Source organism: Haliaeetus albicilla, chromosome 2 (genome assembly GCF_947461875.1).
Source record: "Haliaeetus albicilla chromosome 2, bHalAlb1.1, whole genome shotgun sequence".
NCBI lineage: Eukaryota > Metazoa > Chordata > Aves > Accipitriformes > Accipitridae > Haliaeetus > Haliaeetus albicilla.
Window position 1 is genome coordinate 27136687 of NC_091484.1, and position 23316 is coordinate 27160002.

The 23316-nt window shown below is 40.4% G+C and overlaps 1 protein-coding gene across 3 annotated transcripts in view; it reads right to left on the reverse strand.

Annotated features, from left to right (window-relative positions):
• Positions 1–248: 248 nt before the first annotated feature.
• The window catches only part of CNTNAP2 (contactin associated protein 2), a 1232776-nt gene continuing 1209708 nt past the window's right edge, over positions 249–23316 (reverse strand). For all 3 annotated transcript variants that reach the window (XM_069811947.1, XM_069811956.1, XM_069811963.1), the window contains 2 exons: positions 12850–12921; positions 249–11082 (listed from right to left, as the gene is read on the reverse strand). In XM_069811947.1, coding sequence (XP_069668048.1) covers positions 10883–11082; positions 12850–12921 — 272 coding nt within the window. In that variant the 3' untranslated portion in view covers positions 249–10882. The remainder of the gene's footprint in view (positions 11083–12849; positions 12922–23316) is intronic.

Consider the following 23316-nt stretch of genomic DNA (forward strand, 5'->3'; position numbering starts at 1 on the left):
TTTTAAAAATCTCCAGCCAGTCAGTGGTGCTACCAGCCACTTTTTTTTCCAAACAAAACTGGATCCAAATTATTCAGAAAAAGAGATTCACCTGTCCCCTCCCTGGAGCAACTCTACAGAGAAATCTGAAGACCACTCTGCACGCCATCTCAGGCTTTTATACACACAGCCTGTAGAGCTTTTTTTTGTTAAATGAAGATTTCGAATGTTCAAAAGCAACCATACATGCACACACAAAAAAACAGTCCTCATCTGGCAAGGCTCTTTTAATGTTGTACTTTTACCAAACCACAGTACATACTTCAAATAAGGCCTAACAGATTATACTCTTTATAAATTTACAAACAGTTTATTCTCCTTAAAGAGATCATATTACTTTTATCAGTTTTGTGTATTTCAATGAATTATATGTTTATTCAAGCATAACATAGCAAATGTAGCCATAAATCTGTAGACTAAATGTCTATAACAGAGGAATCTCAGATACACTATACTTTCAGATTAGGATTTTTTTTTTTAAATATACACATTTTTGTTTAAATAGGGTAACCATCATATCCTGGTTATGCTTCCCATGGGAAAAATTGTGCTCAAGAAAGAAACCTGTGGACTAGAATAACTGCAAACAGACAAGGTCTTGGTTCACCCACCAGGAAATTGGGCCAGCTTTGTAGGCACATAACCCTGGGATTGGCTTTCAACCTGGTTTGGAGGGAAGGGGTGAGAGGTTGGTTTTGCTTTCCTAATAGCTAATGGCCCTGGTCCTTTCCTGGGTACAGACTGCTCCACAGCAGCAGGAACGAGATCAATAAGAAAGCACAACTGCATTTCTACCTCTAACCAAGAGCCCAGATTATTGAGAGCTGGCCGGCCAGTAGAGATGCATTACTCAGATGCGGCATACAGAGAGTATTTAAAAAAAAAGGAGTAAAAGAAAAGAGGAAGTAAAATGACCTCCCCAGTAGCAATTTTGACAAGTCTTTTGCTACTGCTATGTCTATGAATCTACTTCTGAATCCTCATTCATGTCCTAGTCTCTGCTGACCCCTTTTCCTGCTCATAAGGCTATACCCATAGCCCAGCTGTTGCTAGCTTGCTATCTTGCCAAGCGAAGCTAGAGAAATAGGAGCACCTCACTAAACTATGAAAACCCCAATAGTTTGCTAAAGAAACTGTGTTTTGAGGCCCTCACACTGATCAACATCATGGGCTGCACAAGGCAGGTGTTTCTGAAGTGTTATGTGGCACTGATGGCTTCAATCCATCTCTCGAAAGACAGAAATAAGTTCCTGCTTGAGCCCAATACATCCCTGCCAGAGAACCAATGAGGAAAGAAAAAAAAAAAAAAAAAGATACCAAGGCAAAACCCAAATCCAAACCATGCAAATTACAGCTGAATAATAAAAATGAAAATCCAAGCCCGTACCCCAAGTCCACCTTGCAACAGAGACAGCTGGTTGCTTTCTAAACTGCAGAACCAGCCACTCTGTAACTCCTAAATAACAAGAGTTTGGCAATAATTACCATGCACAAAGTAAAGGCCACTTATAAAACATCTCCATAAAAATATCTATTTATCTCTATATCTCTATTTATATATGTCAGTAAGAAGCTTCAGACTGAGCACATCCCAAGCACTCTGTAATTGGGGGGAATCTATTTAATCCCCATGAAATGAAGCGCTTTTAGTTAGGGTTGGCTTCCACATGTAGGATTAAGTCAGTACAGATAATTTCCAGCAGGCTTCTGTTAATTAGCACTAGTCAAATGGGGTAGCAGGGTTGTCGAAGAGCTGAAGCCTTTCAGGAATATTGTGCCAAATCATGCTGTGGTGTCAGAGGAACTCCCTGGACTTGGGCTGCTCAACACATGGTTCAGTTCACTTGGACTCGAAGATATTTTATGTGATGCCTGCCCAGCCCACTGATGGGTCTTGATCCACTGAAGAGCAGAGCAAGAGAAAAGATCCTCCTTACCAGTGTATGAGTGAGATCGACCACACAAAGCAGACTTGTGGAAAGCCAGTTCCCTGTGCTTCAAAGAGTTAATAGGAATCAAGTGATGCCTTCACCTTCTCTATTCAAGTGACTGACCCCATATCTTAATAGTTGGAGCTTCAAAAGATCAGACACAATGCAGGAGTTGCAACGGGGTGAGTATAATATCTCAAGTACTCCAAATACAGAAGTAATTTTTTTCCCTTTCTGAGATACTGATCCTATGAAAATAAAATTCTTTAATAACCAATGCTGAGAATTTTCTTGGATGTGCTAATAACTGAAATCTGTAGGAGTGCTGACTTGTTGCCCCTGTTGAGATGGACATTTAAAACTCCAAGGGACTAAAACCACTAGAGACTTTTATGATGTCACTATTTTTGTGTCCTCCTTTGGAGGCTATCAGTGGCCTTGTATATGTGCCACAAAAGCACAAGGAAAGGGATGGCTGAGGGTTAATTCTGACATCTTGTGGCCCTAAGGAAAACAGAAGCTGGCTTTTGCTAGACATTTATTTTAGTATTGATATCTCTTGGGAAAATTTGAACCAAGTAAAAGAAAGTGAGTATGCTTAATGGAATGAGGTGCAGCTGCCTCGTTTTCAGACTCTTTTTGCCAGATGGTGCTGTGATTTTGGAACAAAGGCAAACAAGTTATAAAATAATGTTGCAGATGGCAGAAACCAAACTTTTACTTTCAGTCACTGAGTACTATAAACAGATAAAAACCAGCTGCAAATATAACAGATGACAGGAATTTAGTGGCATACAACTCTCCCACTACAATAGCCACATTTTAGGAAGGTGAGAGACTTTACCTTGGTCAAAGTAGCAAGCATTGCTGGGAAGGAGTTTAAAGATGACAGTGAAAGGTGATGAATTTATCAGTGAGAGGGAATGTTTCTAAAGTAGAGGAAGAGATGGGGAAAAAACCCCGGAACTGTCAGCCAATTTCTTACCATGCTGGCCTTGGAGTGGTGGGTAGGGGATTTGGAAAGGAGACATTGGATGTGTACAAAGGTCTTACTCCTGTACCAGGAACTATGTAACAAAAGGGACTTTACTTGTATTTCAGAGTGTGCAGCAAAGGGAATTTCTCTTTGCTACCTTGCCCTGTTGCAGTAGTTTATGTTCATGGATAAATATCTCGTTAGTGCAAGTCACACAAAAAAACTCTGCAGACAGACCTTAATTTTATAACAGAAGTAAATTACAACTAGCTGCTGATACTGCTTCCAGAGCATTGTGATGGCAAACCATGGATTTTTTTTTAAACATTTACTCAAAAGAGATTTTTAAGAGAAAGCAGTACAGGGCTGTTGGGCCAGCTTGTGAATGATTTATTAGCTATGCCAAGGTCAGACTCCTTCAGTGATACATGAACTACAAGCATGAGGATGTGCAGTTTAGACAATAAACATTAGCTTACAGGAGATGCCTTCAGCCAAGTTTATTTATCTTACATACCTCCACATAGGTTTAAAAAAATAATACATAGATTTGGCTGGTTGCTCCATTGCTAACCAAAGCCATGACTACATGTAGGTGAGCTGTTAGGCTGGAAATTTTCCAGATGAAGCCTGCTTCCACCTGACATGAGTCATCCAAAGTTATTGCTTTCTGGCTGACTCAAGAGTTTGTTGACTTGCTCCAGTGACTCTCCGTTTGTCTTAAACAAGAGCCTGCTGATAGCCTACTGCCCTGAAAATGGAGTCAGTGGGGAAAAAAACCACAACTGGACAGCATGCTAGATAATCTCATCTAGGCTCTCTTTCCCATGGAAGGCTGGACCAGAAGGTCTTTCAAGGTCCCTTCCAACCTGGGCTGTTCTGTGGTTCTGGAAATGAGGGAAAGGGGACAACAGGGGACAGGTGGCAACACATCTGAGAATTGTCTTCTAAGCAAGGACAGACCAGCAGGTAGAAGAAAAGCTTGGGATTTGTGATTCTGTGCTCTCACCAGCAGCCTAGAGCAGCTTGCTTAAGTTTCATGTCTTCAGCTGTATTCTTGCAACAGTCTGTTTTAAAGCAGGTGAAAGATGGGAGAAGTTCAAATATTTTGGCCAAAAAGGCAATGCATGCATGGTGATATATGACTAGCTGCAGCACTTTACCTACCCCAAATCCCTAACTGGAATGTAAGAAGAAACTCTTTCTGGTATAGTTTATTGTTCAGCATGCTAAACATCCCTCAAATGGTTTCTGCTCTAGTGTCGTTCCAGTAAGTCACTTTTCTTAATTGTCAGAAAATGTCATCTACCCACCTTGACATGGGTTTTCAATAAATAAGAATTTCTTAGAGCAGCCCTTCACTAGAATCCAGAATGCCAGTTGTTTAATATTACCAGTATAAATAACTCTACGTTCTAATAATTAATAAAGTGATAGTACATCTCTGACCCTTGGAAACAGCAGAATTAATGCTATCAAATCTGAAGAAATAACCATTTGCTATTCCCTATTACCCTATTACATACCAAGCAAGAACATTAATCTATAGTAAACCAAAGGGTATGCACTTTTCTCTTTTATTGTTTAATCCAGATGTTTTTCCATTAAGGAAAAAATAGCAGTGGGAGCAAAAGTAGACATTATTGGAAGCTGCTGCATCGCAGAAGAATGGGATGCACTAAATTTGTTACTTGATTCTATGTATATTTGCAGAGTATAGCTTACCTGAACCTTTTCACAGAAGCAGTCTGGTTGTGCTTTGTATCAAGTGGAATAATTGCTTAACTTTTCTCATACAATGTTTTGAAAATAGAAAACCAGCCCAAAGAAACACTTCTCTGTGAAAGAACCTGTTGATACCAAACTTTTCTTTTTTACACGAAGTGACTTTTTAAAAAAACCTTCTTTGGTAAAGAAGCCACAAATCGGCCACTTTTCTTCCTGGTTCTTAAGTTGTTGGCATAATCAGGGCTTTGAGCATAGTACTTCAAGAAGACGTCTGCTTATATGTGGAAGTCAGAGTTAAATAAGGTGTTAAAAGACCTGTGTTACAGATTGTTAAATAAATGCTTTTTGGTAACGAGGCCCAAGTCTGCTCTCATTTGAAGTACCATATGTGCCTACTACTGTAGGGCAAAGTCTGAGTTTATCTCCAAAATTGCACCTAATTTCAAGAGTGAGTGATTTTGCTAGCACTGCAGACTCATGGATATGAAGCAAGTTTGGTATCTTACCCACCCACATTATGGCAGTAATTACCCAAGAGCTGTAGACATCGCATCCTGAATAGCCTTAGATTTCAGAGGTGCATGTGCACACCCACACGCTTCTGGCTGCAGCGAGACATGTGGTGACAGCAAGAAGCAAAGACTCTTCTCTGTGACACAGTGTGCAAGTATCAGAAGGGCTTTAAACTTGAACCTTCACTCCCATCTCTTTGTTCTGGAGCTTTCCTATATAAATGAAAAATATTCCTGTAGAAATCGTGACGCTCCTTCTAGGGGCTACAACAGTCAGTACAAATAAACAGTCAAAACATGGTTGCAAGGCATCACAACAGGACTTTGCCACTATTATATTCCACTAAGTAAGTTAAGGTCTTGGATGGGGCCAGGGCTTTGGGTTGGTGGTTAAGGCAATTCACACTGTAGACAGAGCAACAAGTTGGGACAAGCACAGCCCCTCTGACTAGGGTGGTTGTTGCACTGATGCTTCTTTGCCTAGATTTCACACTTTCCCATTCAAGTGCACTTAACATAGTTCTTTTATAAAATGCTTCACATTATAAAAAAATTTAAAGCCTTATAAGGTAGTTTATATAGAGGAACAGACACAAGTCTGTTGAGCTGGGCATACATTTTTCTTGACAACTTCAATAAAAGGCTCACATTCATAAAGGAAAGGACAGAGCTACAGTAGGAAAGGAAGGCAAACAACCTACATGCAGCCATTTGTAGTGTGTAATACTTGTGAGGCTGGCAGTGCCACAGAGCCTGCAATAACAAATGTGAGCAGAACTGATGGGAGACTGCTCGCTGCTATCTGCAAAGTGATCAGAAATGGAAAAACCTCAGAAAGGCATTAATTTCATTTCTACCAAAACCCTACTCTCAGACCCTCAGCCCACCTCAATAAGTACAGATTTACACTGCCTGAGATTCTCCTCTGTAACAGGTAATCAGGGCTGCCTGACGCAGGAGGAACATATTTGCACTTCAGTAAATCTTCCCTGGTTTTAGCACCCTCTCTTCTTAGGTATAACTGCATTCTGAAGTCCCTTTTTTCATGTACTGTGGGTCTTTTCTTAAGAGGCCTTTCCAACTTGATTTTGTTCTTTCCAAATTGATTTCCTGGTACTAGAGAAAGAAAAAATATAGACAATGATCAGAACATATAAAGCACAAGGAAGCAGCTATAAGGGTAATTAAAACTGTTTCAAATTTCTTTCTTTTTTTTTTTTTATTTACCAATGTGGTTTCTAATAGAACTTTAGTTAATGGGAAAAACATTCACAGAAGATATTAGGCATACATACATGTTGTCCTTCTTTCATTCTAGTTTACATGCTGTTGCTTTTAGAAGGCAAAGTTTCTGTTTCATTTCTCTAGTATGGATAATGAAACCTGATTAACAGAATTTAGGTTCTGCTTTTCAAAAATGACACCCTTTCAGGATCACCATGCTTGCTGGAATGTAAAATCATTCAAAGGAGAAATCTATTGCTTGTCAAACTGAGATAGCTTCACATTTCAACAGATACCCTGGAAATTAGATGCATCTGTCATTAAAGGACACTGTTTTAATTAAAACATATTTACTAGACTCTTAAACTGAATTCTTATCACTACAATAAACTTGTACGTGTACACCACTGCTTTGGCAGTCTTACTGAGATATTTATGATGACCATCTTTGCACATACATCATGCTACCTAGAGCATGATATTAAAATGCTGCCATATCTTTGAAATGGTAACTGCTAGAAGAGATATAAAAGGTATAGGCAATGCTAAGACAAGAAAAATACAAAGCAGAAATGCTCAAGTACCAATTAACGATACATATTTCTATTTCATACATCTGAATTTTCTATCAGTAAATATGGAATAAGCAGTGTGTGAAAGGCTTGACTCAAAACTGCCAGATTGGATTGCAGATTTCCCCTCGAGGCTGGGTTGATATCAAAATTAGTTTTCCACCGTTTTGGCTCTTTGGAGCTCCACGACTCATTACCTCGTGACCTGCATGTGTTGTGAATGAGGATCCGAAACACTGCTTACGTTATTTCACTAACACTGAGAGCCCTAGTCTTTAGCCCAGTCTTGCTCTCCACACTACTGGCAGCAATTTTGCTATTGATTCCCATGGAATCAGGAATGAGCCTTTTAGAAACACAACTGGGACACTCTGGCTCCCCAACCAGTACAAGAAGCTACATTTTTCTGCACAGTTCAAATAGGTGAAGCAGCTAAAAAGAGGTGATAAAAGACTGATTATTTTAATATTCTTTGGGGAAAGTACAGAATTTTATAAAAGCAGGATCCACTCTCCTTGCCAACAGATTTTCCCACTACAGGTGTATGGATATAACTGTTAGACAACATAAGAGTTTTGGCACAAGTAAGACTGGGTGAAGTAAACTATGCATGTTGTTTCAACCTTCAATAATAGGCTTGCAGAGGAAGAAATCCTCAGAATAGATATAGTGCTAGCAAAATACACAAGCTACTTCTCTGAGCCTGCTCCTGCTTCACTGCTAGGCTGCTGAATGACCACTGCATATAATTAAATATATGCCATGTTAAAAAATGAAATACAAAGCAGATAGGCAGGAATTCACCTACAGTCATCAAATGCCTATGCAGAGACCAGCTGCTAGTCTACAATATCATGTCTAAGGTCCAGTTTAAGAAGAAACAAGAATTCTAATAATTAAAAGTGTTTCTGTAGTTATGAAATTGACTGTATCACAAAAACAAAGACAAGATTGAAGATTATCAACATTTTAACACAGCACTAATGAACTTCACATAAAGAGGTCCATGGTGTCCAGCCAATGGAGAGATGCAGATGCTTGCAACTTGATTTCAGAAATTTAAAACCTGTTTTTCAAATTTAAGACACTAATTTACAACTATTGCTTGTGCAGTGGTCAAAGGTAATTTTCCAAAAATTCTTGCTTACAGGTTTGTGGGAGATTAGCTGGTAATCTTTTAGAAAATCAGTGAAGAGATGTCAAGGCCTCACTACAATAACCTAGACAGCTGTCCCTAGCTTTACCAGGCACTTGGTTAGGCACAGAGACCGAGCCATCTTTCCCCTCTAGCACCATGCTGAGGCATTTGGCAAATTTGCATTGTGGCTGCTAAGTCTATCTCTCCTACATGAAGCTGCAGACTCGTCTCTCAGGATACATAAGTCTGATCCTCCTCCCAGATATTAAGTTCAGATTAGTAAGTAACTTTTTGCTGCAAACCAAATCCCAATCTATGCAGATGATGCTATATTCACTTCTCTTGGTAACTTGAAGTTGCAGGCAAGGATGTTTTTCAGAGTGGACTAAAATACCATTAAAATCAAATTAAACATAAAATAATGTAGAAAAGAGAATGTTTTTTCAATCCTACAAAGATATCTGTGATTGCTATGTATTTTGCTGAGTAGTTAGTGGTGCAGGCTAGATACATGCCATGCTGATACTCTCCAAGGGGTGGAGATTTATCTTATACCCAGATTAAACAAGAATAGGAACTCATTTACTTGATTAAACACAAGAGAGGGAGAGGTTAATACTGGAGGCAAGGCAAAAGACTGCAGAGCACAAGAGTGACAGAGGTGATTTTTATGCATACCTGAACCCCTCTGCCACATAATGTTACCTGAGAGACAAATTGGTTTTTGAAACTGGCAACTTTTCTGTATGCTAATTCCAAATCCATAGATGGAAGAAATCAATGGGCTTGATTTGCTCTGATATCTATGTTCAATGAATCCAGAAGAGGTCTTTAGGCTATCATCCTTAAAACCTGAACCATCTGGCCTTGTCTGTCTGACAAATTGTGCTTATAAATATTTCTAGTCTGGCAAGACTCCAATCTATTTTCCCCCTCCATGATTTTTTCTTCATTTTAAAACATTGACTAGAATAATGAAAGATACAACCCAAAAGATGAGGAAATTAAAGATGCCAGCACTGCTCTGTGTAGCTGATTGCAGATTTGGGTGAAAAATAAGTATTTATTGTACAGAAAAATGGATTAAATCTGTGCATACTAAACCCAGCAATATTAAAGATAAAGCAAAACTAGGACCGTCATGAGCATAAATACTTTTGAAGCTAAATTCTTGGTATTGTTTCTGTTCTTTTAGCACATAACAAATGTCCTGCAATACATTCATTCCTTCATTCTGTTCCACTGCAAAATCTGCCCATTAAGGCCTTACATGCCCATCAAATCAGACTGCTGGAGAACCACACTCCTCTATAGAAGGCAAGCTAGAGCTATGTTACTGCCACCAAAGGATATTGGGTCTTCAGGCTGCCCCTTTGCCTTTCCTACAAGCTGCCTGCCTGCTTCTCAGTTGTAGGTGACACCTACAACTTCCTTGGTCTGACAGGGGACACGGGGTGGAATGCTGCACTTGGCATTGGCCTTGCTATTCTTAAAAATGCCTTACAAAGACAGCAAAATAGTTCAGGTAAATCTCTGTATTGAAAAGTAACTGTGCACTGTGTGTTTCTCATGTGCTCTCTGGGCAGTTTCCAAGCCTCCTCTGTCTCACCTTCCTGCCTGTCAGAACACTGCCAGCAGAGGCTTTCCTTGCAAAGGGACTGAAACAAAGGATTTAAAGAATAAATTGCTATGCTAGAGTTGGAAAAAAAGTATTATGTGAAGCCCGTGGGCTCAAATGCATTGACTAGAGCTGTACTAATATTTCTGTGACAGCCTATAAAAAAGAAACATAAGCAAACAAAGTCTGGCTCTAATTCCCTACTACAATGCTTACACCTAAGTACAGTATACGCCAATACACCACAGGCAGAGCTGAGTTTAAACTGGCACGTATCTCAGGTCACCAGTGTCATAGCCAAAGACACAGGAACAGACTAGGTCTACAGACTCACACAGCATCATCCTCCCTCAGAGACCAACAAAATAATAATAATAACCCCCACCCCCCCTAAAGCTTCCTGTGCTTTATGATCATCTTCTCTGGTAGTAGTAGTCGTAATAACAGTACACTGCTGATGAGAATTCTACACAATCAACAAAGTGCCTGGGTCAAGAAGATGGATCCTGCCAGGGTTGGCACTGGCTGATGACACTTTTCAAAACTGGTGAGTAAGATTTGCATTAATCATCACCCCCCTGTCCCACCCCCAGCCCTGAACCCCTGGTTCAACGCCACCAAAATGAACGGTGATATGGTCAAGGTGCAGGGCTGAGGGCAGCCTGTGGGGAAGTGGCCAGTCATGAAGGAACACAATGCTGGGAAGAAAGGTCTGCCACTTGTCAGGACAGAACTACACACGTTTTAAACAGCTTTTAAAAAATGTAAAAAACCAGCCCTGTTTCTTGTCACGGGTATCCAGAACACCTCCAAACACACAAAGAGAAACAGACAGGTATTACTGAAAATTTTAACCAATGCTGAAGCTGCAAAACTGCTCTTTGTTGTAATTGTTTGGATACAGAAGGGGCAATTTGCTGTAAATAAATATTAAAAAGTATTTTTTCTTGAATGCTTGAGATATTCTTTTTTTTTCCTCCAGTCTCAATAGTATTTTCCTGTCACTTGCTCCTCCAGTTGTGCTGATCTTTTTACTGTACGTGTGCTCAAGCGTCTGACGCAGTGTTCTCTCCCCACTGCAAGAGTCATCCCAGTCCCACCCTGGCCCAGCTTGTATCCCACCCCAGGCCCTGCCCCTGTGGGCTTAGATAAGCCATTCCTTCTTGCTCTCGTCGATGGTCTCCGTGAAGTTGGGGTCATTGTTCATGATGGCGGCGTCGGCGCTCTCGGCTGACTCTGCCCCTTTGGCCTCGTTGGTGTGGTAGGTTCCCTTGTGGCGAAACATGTAGCGGATCAGGAACACCAAGGTGCAGAGGATGGTGAAGATCACCACTGCAATGACACCTACACAGAGGAGGAAAGAAAAGATGTCACTAGCGAGGAGAACATCTACAGATTTAAACACAAAGAAAGGATCCCACAACTCCTCCGAGCTGAGCTGAAGCTAACTGGGCAGTTAAACATCACCACAGTTGCTTAGTTTCCACTACTCTAATACTTATATATAGTTTTTGCTATATACAAAATGTCACTGAGTGGAGTCTGCTAGTGACTTTCATCCCGTAGGTAAACTTCAACATTAGTACCTACTTCGTGAGTTTTGCTGACCATGAGGCACAGGGTGCCAAGTGCTCCCAAAACACAGGGGTGAAATGGTGACATGTCATGGCCTGAGTAGCTCTTGAGGATAGAGCCACTGATGTATACTTTCCAGTCAATGGCCCTGTTATCATAGCCCCCTCAACATGTCCTTGAAAATTGGCTTGGCTCACTGTTGGCTCACTCCAGCCACTAGGCAGTAGCTCCACGTAATTACAGATGTAACTGCTTTATCATCAGACCTATCCTTAATCCTCCTGCAATCATCTATTTGGGGTTCAGCCCTGTTGTGGAGAAGTCTCATATATCTTACCCTCTTAGGTGTAGGTAACTATATGCTGAAACTGCACTGTTCCTTTTTTGGCCTCTGTCTACAGGCATGAGGATCTTCCAGGATGAAGACATTATAAAATTCTCAGGATGAAAAAATCTTGTAATCAGCCAGAATTATGTTATGCCACTTTTGTTAAGTGATGTATTGGACAGCCAGGCTGTTCAGGTGTGGCCTGAATTTTTCTGAGGAATGCAATGCTATCCTTCTAGTATTGTAAAGGTTTCAAAGTATTAAGGAAGAGTTTTAAGTAGTAATGAAAATATAAATTAAAAAGGAAAAATAACATAGCAAATGAAAACTAAAGCAACTAATCTAAACCTGGATATGGAAACATAGACCCTTGAGGGGGGCCAGGGAAAAGAAACAAAAAATTTCATTAGACTGCATGTGCTGGTATACTCAGTGTTGCTTTACACAACAAAAAACCACCACCAGTATGTCATTTTACATGCATTTAGAACTGACTGAAAGCTATTAGGCCGATCTTCACAATTTTTTTTATATGCCTTCAGAATTTGATGCAGTGGCAAAGTTCTCCCAGGAGAGTTACGGTGCAACACTTCCATAATAAAGGACGTGGCAGAGAAAATTGCATGTGTACATAAAATTAAACAGGATCCTTATTTCTGGAGGCAGCTGGCCAGAATATCTTCAATTGAATGCTAATTCAAAGTTCCAATTCTGGTATTACTTAACATCACCTATCACACTGAATGGGACTCTCCGGCACGTAAGTTATAGCAGAACTTGGCCCCTAAAAAACAAGGCAGGATCATGAAGGATTTTTGTCAAGGGTGGAGCAAATAGTGTTTGACATAGACTCATGTTGAATTTGGTGTAACTGGAAAAGTGTCCTTGCCATTTCATATAAATTAATTACCCTGTTAACATAAGTAACTACTGCAAAGTAGCTCCCCACATGAATGCTTAATATGTGGAATATGAATATCAGTATCTTGATTTGGTTAAAACTAAATCTGAGGGGACAAACTAAGTAAGAACAAACCATTTCACTAGGACAATGTGCCTGAACAGACTTACACAAATTTCTATTTAACTTCATTCGGGTGCAGTTTCCCCACAGTTCGCTCTTAGCAAATAGCTTGAATATGTTACCAACTGCAATTCAGTCACAGTCATACTGCTAAATATCTTAGAAAAGTGGACATTTTTCCTACCTCCAATAATGGCAGAGTTTCTGTTAACTCCATCTCCTATGGCTTGACCATTGTATGGGAAATCAGCACTGGCTGTAAATAGGAAATTAAAGATTCATGTTGTAATAGCAGTGAAACTTCACACAGTAGTTCAGAAATACATCCAACAGTCTCAGATACAATTTAAAAGAAAATTGTGATCCCTAGATATTTATCTAAAGAGGAAGAAAAAATCTTTCACTATTATCTAATCCCTCAGAACTTCTTGCTTCTTCCTTTCAACAATAATAAAATTAAAATAAAGGATGTACTCTCAGTAAGCATTGCTGTTAATACAGGAGGTCATTTTGTTACTCTACTAACATAAATTCAGTAAGTTTCTTTAGCACGAAACCAAACAAACCCCTTTCTTTCAAAAGCATTTGATCATACATATTATTATAGATTTTTGCCTTTGTCACTGCTATCCATGAAAGGCTTCAGAATTTTCCAGGATTTTGTGACTGCTGTTGGGTGCAACTGCAAGTTCTTTGAAAGAAAAACTGCCATCCCTTTTGCTGCTGCACAACCCAAGGTAAGCGAGGGGCTGCATTTTTTGTTGCTCAGAGCCATAGAGTAGTTACGCAAAGGAGCATGTGCCAGGACCTTTGCTACTCTAGGAGAAAGCCCAATGAGTCAGCTTAGCCACTGCTGGAGGTGCTTTGGAACTGAGACGCAAGACTGTGAGTTGGAGGAGCTGAGGCATGGCAGGGAGGAGAGCCTGCGGGAGAGGAGAGTCTCCAGCAGACAGATGAGGAGAGGAAACACAGTCAGATGTCCCAGCGCTCATCTGCCAGCGACCTAAAAAGGAGACACTCCTTGTGGCGAAGCTGGATGAAGGAATCAGTACGGGTTTAAAATAGAATTTGGACAGTAGTCTTGGTTCTAACCTCCAGAAAACATCACAGAGGCTTTTCAAAGGCGATCTCATCAATTAAGCCTATCATCAGCATTTTCTTTACAGTCAGACATAGCAACTGGACACTGCAGTGACTGAGCAAGCCCAGGGAGCTAGGTGAGTGGTTGCAATCATTCCCTTCTTTGCCACTGGACTATGGCATTGATTTTGAAATAGAAATATTGTTGTTAAAAGTACTTAACTGGAGACAGTTAAAATAATCAAGGATACAGATTACTTCTTAGGTCAGTATTTAAAAGCCAGCTGTATTTTCCTTGCTTGATGGATTAGGTGATATTGTATTAAAGTAATCAGTTGTCTTTACAGGCCAGTGATGCATTCGCTATACCCCCAAACTGGCTAAGGGAATTCTACTGGCTTTCTGTTAGCATGGAGTAAAGTCCATAATAAAGTTGCTTTTGTATCGTGAAGCAGCTGCACAAAAGAATGAATGGCTTCAGCTCCCCATGTGGCCTGAAAAGAAGTTTGGGGCTAGAGTAGCCTTCTTGTGTGCCTACTCTGGGGGACAGTTGAACCAGCTGTGTGTTGAGCAGCTAGTTTTTGGCTGGTCGCCTGTGGGACAAACAAGAAGGCATTTCTCAGGGCTCAGTGGAGGTGGCCTGGACAGCAGTTTTTGCCAGCAGCACTTGTGCCTTTGACATTTGTTGGTTCTCTGGCTTCTGAAAACAGCATTTCTGCACAAACCAGGCTAAAAAATATAAAAGATAAATAAATACCTCATTCCATATCAGTGGATTTTGCTCCAAAGAAGAACCTTACTGTGCAGGACCATGAATGTTTCCTACAGAGACATTTTGGCACGCGGTCCATAATGTTATCCTTGCAGTGCTGAAAGGGAAGGGCTGGCAGTGGGAAAATAAACCCTAACTTTAAACCTGCCCTCCCTGCACCTCAAGGAAAATCCTAAAGCCAAACAACACTATGTAGAAAAGCATCAATTTGCCAAATTGCAAGGAATTGCTCTCTGCCATTCTAACCCAAAAGAAGGCCCCTTGCCATAGGAGCAGCTCCACAGGCAGTTAACAAGTCCTACGACTTGCCGCTTGGTTTGGAGTTGCTCTCCTGTGTCCTCACACAAGAAATCTTTAAATCAGCAATGGTCAGAGTTCCCGCTTCCCTTACAACTGAACAATGTATTTTATCTTCTTTTAAAAGTTGTTTCAAGGACCATGGCACTAGTGAAGTGTGAAGAAAGAGGAAAGCTGCTGTTCATGGCAGCATGATCCCTCCCGAGCTGCCACATCACAACGGCTATGCTACAAGGGATTCCTGGCAGATGGAAGACTACGGCTTATGATGTTCCAATAGCCACTGAAGTACACTGCAGGATAATGAAGAACATGAAGTATGATATGAAGCTACATCCTTGATCTTGTCTAAGAGCTGCTTCTAGGACCGGACCTGATGCCTCTGTCCAAAGCTGCTTTCCATTGTATCTAGTCATCATACACTCCCAGGAGGAGATGTCCATTGGATCAACAAGCAGATATGACTCATTCTGAGACTCTCATCTCTAAAGAAGAGGAAACAGGAACATGTGTCTGGGGGCAGAGGACAACCTATTTCAACAAGAGGTCACCATCAGATTGGAGAAGTTGTGCCCTGCTGCAGCTGCTGGAGAACCAGGAGTGCTGTAGTGAAAAAAGGAGCTTAGATGTTCACAAATCTTTTTGTTAACTACCTATGGCAGTGTTGGCAGATATTATTGCCATAATTCATGAATTCCTGTTCTATTACTCTTGTGTCAGCAGGAGACCTGCTTTTATATTATGAGGGTTTTTTTGACTGAAAAATTGTATCTAAAATCTCAGCCAAATGTGGGGTTATAGAATACCTTTTGCTGCAGAAGTGTCTATACCAGTTTTTTACTGAATTTATTACTACAGATGGATAGAAGAGGAGGGAAAGAACTCATTACTTTCTTTTTTAGGTGAAAGTTCCCTTGAAATTATTCTGGGCAGCAGTAGTAGCTTCTCAAATGGTCAGAAATAGCTACAGACCAGAGGTCTAAGAACTGCAAAAGGGTAACTCCTGCCACAGCAATTAGAGAAGCAGAAGAGAATGTATGAGGGCACATTCCTTGACCCTCCAACTTGAACTTAACAGAGTACTGTCACCAACAGGCATCAAGTGCACGTATTTCAGATAGCAGTTATGTCATTCAAACACGTGGTGATTCATCTCTGACCTTACTATGGTCACATTCCTTGGCAATATTAAGTAACTTTTGTCAAGAAGACAACTAACAAGTTTTCCATCGCTGCTGAAATTCAGGAACTAAACAAGGAAAAAACATGTTAGAGCAGGCTGACAAAGGGGCAACAGTTATACTGATGCTCTGGTAAAAAACACAGAAGAGTAGAGTGCTGTTCACAGGTTGTAAAGAGTAACTCCTAAAATGTTTTAAAATGACTGGTCAGGTAAAATTAATATTGTTACTAGTGACTGTCATGTTTCATGGGAATCTAAATCACAGTGGTATAATAACTAGCTTGCATGGCTATAATATGCAGATGAAGTACAGGGTGAGTTGCTAATGGACAAGTGTGTGCCTTCATTTCTCTGTTGCAGTTGGGAACACCTCTTTCCTGTTCAGATTCTTCCATTATCACTGTGACATTAATTCTAACTACATGTCTCAGCAAGCCCTTTTGCACTGCCTGATACTTGTACCTCGGCAGCTTCAAATCATGACTTGCTCACAGCAAATAGGTGCCATGGAGCTGCAGTTACTCTATGTAGTTACCCCGCAAAGCCACTCTGGACAGTAAGTGGGTTGTGAATGTAATGTAAGGTTGGTGTGGGGAGGATACTGCAGAAGTTTTGGTCTACATACCATGCTAGCTAATTGTTAGCTGAGGCCATGAATAGGGGTGTTGAGTTTTCCTTTATCACCTGGTCTACAACGGTTGCTTTCGAACAGTTGATTCCCATCTGGTTTGGGGACTGTACTGGAAAGGTTTCCTTACCTTAGAAGCTTTTTCCGAATCTTCCCTAGGTTTCTCTGAGCAGCCAAGGTCTCACTTGTGTGACTCAAAACATGAAGAACAGAGCAAATAGCTTTTTAATCTACCCTGGAAAACAGTTACATATTGGCCCAAGAGATGTGCTGCCAGTTCCCTGAAATCCTCTGCTCACGCAGCCGTGGCACAAAGCCATCGGTTTGCTGTCAGGACACACCAGAGACATTTTCCTAAAACCTACAGCTAGTGTAGGGATGGATTGAACTGCACTAGGAAACGCTAAGCTCATCTGTGGCTTACAAACAACACTTCATCTGGTTCCCTTCCAGAATCCAAGCTGTGTGATGCTGTTCTTTACACCCTGTCTGCCCACAGCAGGCCATCAGCTTTGCTTCAAACGCCATCATCCTGAAGCTAACTTAGTAAAAGGACACAGCATACTTTGCTTTCTCTTTCTTTAATGGGCTGCTGTTTACGAGGCCATAGTTTCAATAACCACAGAGTAAATATACAGAGTCTGAACTTATGTTTTGCACTTTCAACTTTCTGTTATTAGTCTCAGGGTAAACGGGGTTAAAGGAACTTTGCAGCACCTAAAAGGGTGATTAAAGACTGACTGCAGGCAAAATCCATGTTTTGGCCATCATTTTAATGACATTTGAAATTTTAGATGACCACAAAAATGCGGTAGGATACCTACCATTATCCGGCACGCTCATCATGGTCATTGCCACAGCCAGCTGCAATACAGCAGCACTCACTGAATGGAAAGGGGAGATGAGACTGGATGAACAGGCCATAATTAAGATTAGATGTTAAAGATGACAGATGTGGTTGATTTAACAGAGTGAATGATAATTTTGCTTTATTATAGTAGGTGTGATGTTGCATCTGCCATTTTCAGAGGGAGACTTAATGGATCCGACATAAAAGCCTTTTGCAAATTCATAAAACTGAAACGCAGAATGACCCTGTTAAAGTAGAGAAGTGGTCCAGAAAGTTGGTGTGAACAGAGAAATGAACAAAAGGCTATTCAGTAAAGGCAAGGGGAAAACCAAAACCAAACGGGGATACTTTTCAGCTAGAGTGCAGTACTGGGATGTACAAAGTAAAAGGCAAATCTCATTCTGACATACACTACCAGGAGTGTTACATATAAGCCGTTGGAAGCAATTTTTTTTAACTGAGGTTTTTTCCTGAGTAGGCAAGTCTTAGTTAAAATATACCACACTACAAAGGAAGGTACAGTTTAGATCTGCTCCAAAAAAGGAAGGGTGGGAGTGATCACAGGTCTAAAACAAACAATGGATGAAACTTGTGAAATTCTGGAAATTGAGTTTGTTCAGCCTAGAACTAACCCATGTTGCAAGGCTGCTGTGATTTTTCAGCTTTACAAATGTCCACAATTTTGAGAGGTGTTCTCCCATTACTAAGACCAGTTGGGTTTTCACATAAATACAAACTAGAGAAGCAATCAGAACAACTGGATCTGGTGATCACAAGGTATATAAAACCCCCAGCAATCAAGACATTGATTAAAAGTAGAACAGTGAGAGAGCAAAATAAAAGCAAAGATATAAACTATAACTCCTTCTTTTTAATCCTATTTTGCAGCCAGGCATCAAAGAATTGAGCTTTCAAAGAGAGCAAACACTCACTGACACCTTAGGATTTTGAGAAAGTGTTGGACACTAGATCCATTCACTAATCTATTTCTCCACAGGACTGTAACACAGAAGAAAACAAAACCAAACTATCTGGCTGCGTTTTGTCAACTTATGTCAACTCTGCTGGTCAGGTGAGACTGTACTGCTACAGTTTGAAGTTACAGAGCACTCTTTATTACAGACTGTAAGCACAGAAACTAATTGCTCAACTCTTGATAGTAGAAACTAATGTGCAGTCACGCTGCATTCCCCCTCCTGAAGGCACTGGATTACAAGAGAAACTCTAAACACCTGCACAGAAATGATGGAGCAGGAGTAAACAACTCCATTACACAGTCCTAAATCAAAGGTGAACATCACAGCCCATAGACTCCAGTTGCCCTTTCTTGCTCATCCCACTGCCCGTGCCCATCCCATCCACAGCTCTCCTCCTGAATGTGGCTCTGTGAAGAGCTCCCATGACAAGTAAACTACAGCGATTCAGAAAAAGAAGAAAAAAATCTGAAGCAGAATTAAAAATGTTGTGTCTTTTTATGTTGCCAGGGCAAATTTTGTATTGAAAGTTCTTATATATTTTTTTTAATTAATACATCTATTTTTTTCCTATTTCTCCAAGCTGAAAGGAGAGAAGGGAGGAAAACTACACCTACTCCTGCTTTCCTAGGCATTTGAGAGCAGATTCTGAGGGAGGACTGTTTAACATTAAACTCTGTTAAGAGAGTTTACTTAAAGTCCCACTGACATCAGCTGAAGTATAGAACTGAGAATTTAGCTGAAGTTATTTTTAATACTAAACACTTTCAAGTTTAAAAAAAAATACCCACACTTACCCAATCACAAAATATTTAAAATATATATTAACCATATTGTTTTTAAAAGGTCATTATTGTTCCAGCATGCTATATGGGGTCAATCATTACTCCTTGAATTGTTAGTGATGCCTCAACTGTAGTGTTAGAGGGTTACAAGTATATCCCTAATATGAACCATTTTTCTGTCTTTATGGAAATAGAAGTCTTCACAGCCACAGACTTAATTTTTTTGGTGCGAGTTACAGGATATTGGAAAAAGTACATCCACACAGCAGTTCTGAAACTACCAGAACAGATGTACAGCTTAGAGAAAAAATTAGGGCTTTTCACTTTAAAAATGTCATCCTCTTCTCTCTGTTGCCAATAACGCAAATTATTTGGAACATTAAAGTCTCAACATTGGATCATAATCCACTAATTTCTTCAATCCTTTGCAACCTTCTTGGCTGAGAGGGATAGGGAGGAAACAAAACCAGAAAAAAACCTTCAGAAATGACAAAAAAGTCCTCCAATGCATTAGTGCTATTTGGAGCAATTATTTCAAGTAAGTTTTGTCAGGTATGTTCTGTTAGATCAAAAACATTTTGGAGGTTGCATTATTTTTTTCTGAGAAATTTTCACTGAATCTGAAGTGTTTTTACTGACAGCTGCTGGTGAGTTCTGCTGAGAGAGAGAGACATGCACAGAGATGATGGAAAACACAAAACCTGTGGTTTTACAGTTTTGGTGTGAAGGCTTTCCAGTTGTGTCTTTTTATTCCAATGCGAAATGAGTATAAATTGAAAAATCCTCTGAAATGATGGCTTAACAGAAACATTGTCCTCTGAACAGTCCTTCTGTATGCAAACGCCTGGGACAGTGTGGGAAAGTAAGTGGGGATTGTAGAAGAAAGAGTCGTCGGATGTTTCTGTTAAAAAAAGCATGAATTTTGGAGTGAACAATGGAAATGCCAACAATGAACAATGGCAGCATTGGGGGAAAACTCGCTGAAGCTCCATGGTCAATGAACTGGGACAATGAAATGCTCAACACTAGACACCAGAGTCGACAATCCAATCAGTCAAGATAGTTGTTTCTAAATCAGCTGTGTTATTAACCCCTTAATTTCCTTCTGCAGACAAACTTTGCTGTCCATACTGTTAAGGAGAGGACAAAATGGATTTTTACGAATGGCTTGCTCCAAAAGAGCAGTACAATATTCTTTCTTTCAGTCTTAAAAACCAATCTTCCTAGCAAATGGATAGAAAAACTTGTGCCTTATTAGGAGACCCATCCTTGCAGCTTAAACTCCCCCAAATCAGTCCTGGATGAAATATGAAACAGTGAAAACATTCCTGCACTGTCTGTTGGGATGGGTTAGGTGATTCTCTCCTGCTTCCCCCTTTCTATGGTCATTTCCCAATAGTAAGTTTTACACTTTCTTTCACACACAAGCAAGTAATTGTACAAAGTAGTGGGAAGGCAAGATCAAAACACTTTCTAAATTTAGTACCTAGGCGCCTCTATTCTACAGAATTTTCTTCCTTATTTTAAACGGAGAGCAGACATTTAGGATCACTTTTGGACCGTGTTTATCTGCAGTTCGAACTTCAGCAAGTTCTGTCTCAGAAGTAGTATTTTGAACATTTGCTCTGCCAAATTTCCAACTGATCTGCAGCACATTAAATCTGTCTCTTAATTCCTGGTAGTAACGTCTGTATGACACTGGTCTCACTGTGATTCCAGACAAGAACTGCTAGTGTATTAGTCACGCTGGCCTAAGCTATCACCTTCATGAAAATTTTATGTGCAGTGCTTACATTTCACCTGTTAAGGAAGACAAACAAATACTTTCTTTTATAATTAATGTAGAATATGAAATGCTTCAGTGCTCTCAAAGGAACAGTAGAGTTAAGTGCTGATCAAAGCCTAGCTGTATATAGCTAATAGCTGATAATGGACCCACAGGGAATACTTGCAATAAACAAAAAACCAACAACAAAAAAATCCAGCCCAATGAACAAGAATACCAAACAAGCCTGTAAACTTATGACAGCTACAAAAAAGGAGAAAAAAAATTACAGACTCTATTAATTGACATCATTGGAAGAAAGGGCTTCTCACTGCCAGGATATGAACAACAAGATCAGGTTCTGCACTTCTAGCATTCATCCACTTATGAAAAAAGAAAGGCTTGGATTGGGGATGAGGAATGGGTCAGACTGGAGAGTTTAAAGCTAAAATAAACTTTAATAGCTGTAATGACCTGACTGTAGTCTAGAATAACCTCTTACACAGGAAGTGAAGTGCTTTTCAGCCTAAGGAAAGGAAAAAGAAGGCAGTTACATGAAGTGCTCAGGCATCTAAATGCTTCCTTCTCTACTCCATTTTTTTTCCCTGATTTATGCTATCCCTATGTTCCTAGTTAAAGTTAGTACTTGTGGAAAAAACACAGTCTTTGCAGAGGATGGAAAACACTTTCTTTTTAATATTACCACCTTCTTGTCTTGATGTTAGGTAGCAGCATTGACATTCAAACCAATGCTTACGAAATAGCTACAGTGCTGATCTCTCAATGAATGCCAGAAGAATTTACAACCTTGGCAGTCCGTCAGCTGTCTGATATACTAGACAGAGTGTCAGAAATTTCACATTGAAATGATATATTCTTAAAGATAAGAGAAAGCTATGCATAATTGTGTGAAGGAACTAGATGAGACTGAGGGAGACATTTTTATTCCCAATCAATGGAGAGATTTACAGTAATTCAAGCACCATAATTAAGCCCTTTAAGGATGAAGCACTGATTGTGCCAAATTTCAGACAGATGCTCTTCCTAGTCAGCTGCTCAACAGGGAGGAGAAAAATAGAAATTGTTGCATCTCAATGTTTACCACTTACCTTCTTGCCTGCAAGAAACACTTGGTGCTTAGAAACTGACCTATGAGTTTCTGCTAGACTTAATCCCCAACTGTCTGAAAAAAATGCCACCTTCCTGTTTGAAAACAACTCAGATCAAGGCCATGGGCTTCTGAGACAATATTTATATGGGGAAAATTGGGGGTGAATGCTGGTCACTCTCAGCAGAGGAAACTTGATCACAGAAATGCACCAAAATCTGGCAGCGGAGGAATGTGTTGGCTGACAGGGCAGGTTACAAGTGCATCTTCTGTCTCTTGTATAGGAAGTATAAATATTAAACTAGCTTACTGGCAGACAAGGAGCCTCCCAATGTTTACGTGCTATGTTAATTAAAAAAAACCAACCACCTTGAGTGATCAATAACTTCAAAGAGAGAATATAGCATCATTTTCTGATTGCAGTACAGATAACTAATCCTGTTTGCTATGCTTGAAAAAGGAGGAGCATCATTTTATTCTAGTAATTGCCTTCACATCTATTTTTAATTTTGCTAACACCTAGGAGATCAAACTTAAATGCATAAGGCTGCATCATGAACAAAAGCGGTGCACCTCTTCTGTCCTTCCTGCTTGACTCGCTTGCCCCTTGCAGGAAGCGTGGAGAAGTGACCCTGCTCCCCCGCTGTCCCTTAGAGGAGAGAATGAGAGCTGCGTCACATGTTACCATTGATTTTAATCCTCCTGCTGTTGGAGGCTTCACTGATGTGTACAGGACTCTTTCAGTGTCTCTGGCCAGGAGAAGACCCTTTTGTTTGTGTATTGGTAACCTAAGACCATTTTGAGGGCTGAATCACCACCCTCCAGCAAGTAAGACCTTTGATCCTTCCTTCCCACTGCGCCATTTGTAATAAGCCCTTGACAAGGGCAAGAGCTATTTCCTGTCTCCATAGCCACATCCATACCAGTGGACGTCTGACACAGCTTATCTTCAGATGCTGCCGCTCTGCCCTCTGAGCTGTGGGTCCCAGTGGTCAGAGGGTGGGATGGCAACCAACCGATGGTGTCTGAATCAGGAAGGTGACCTTCAGTACTGTGACCAGTAACACACAAGTGACACTTTCTCTTAGTCCAGAAATCAACTGCTATCTTTTGCTTGACAATTAGTTGACCAATTAGGTGAGCATGGATCATATGGCCAGTATTCAGCCCTCCCACTCTCTTTTCCTGCCATCACTTGTTAAAGAAAGA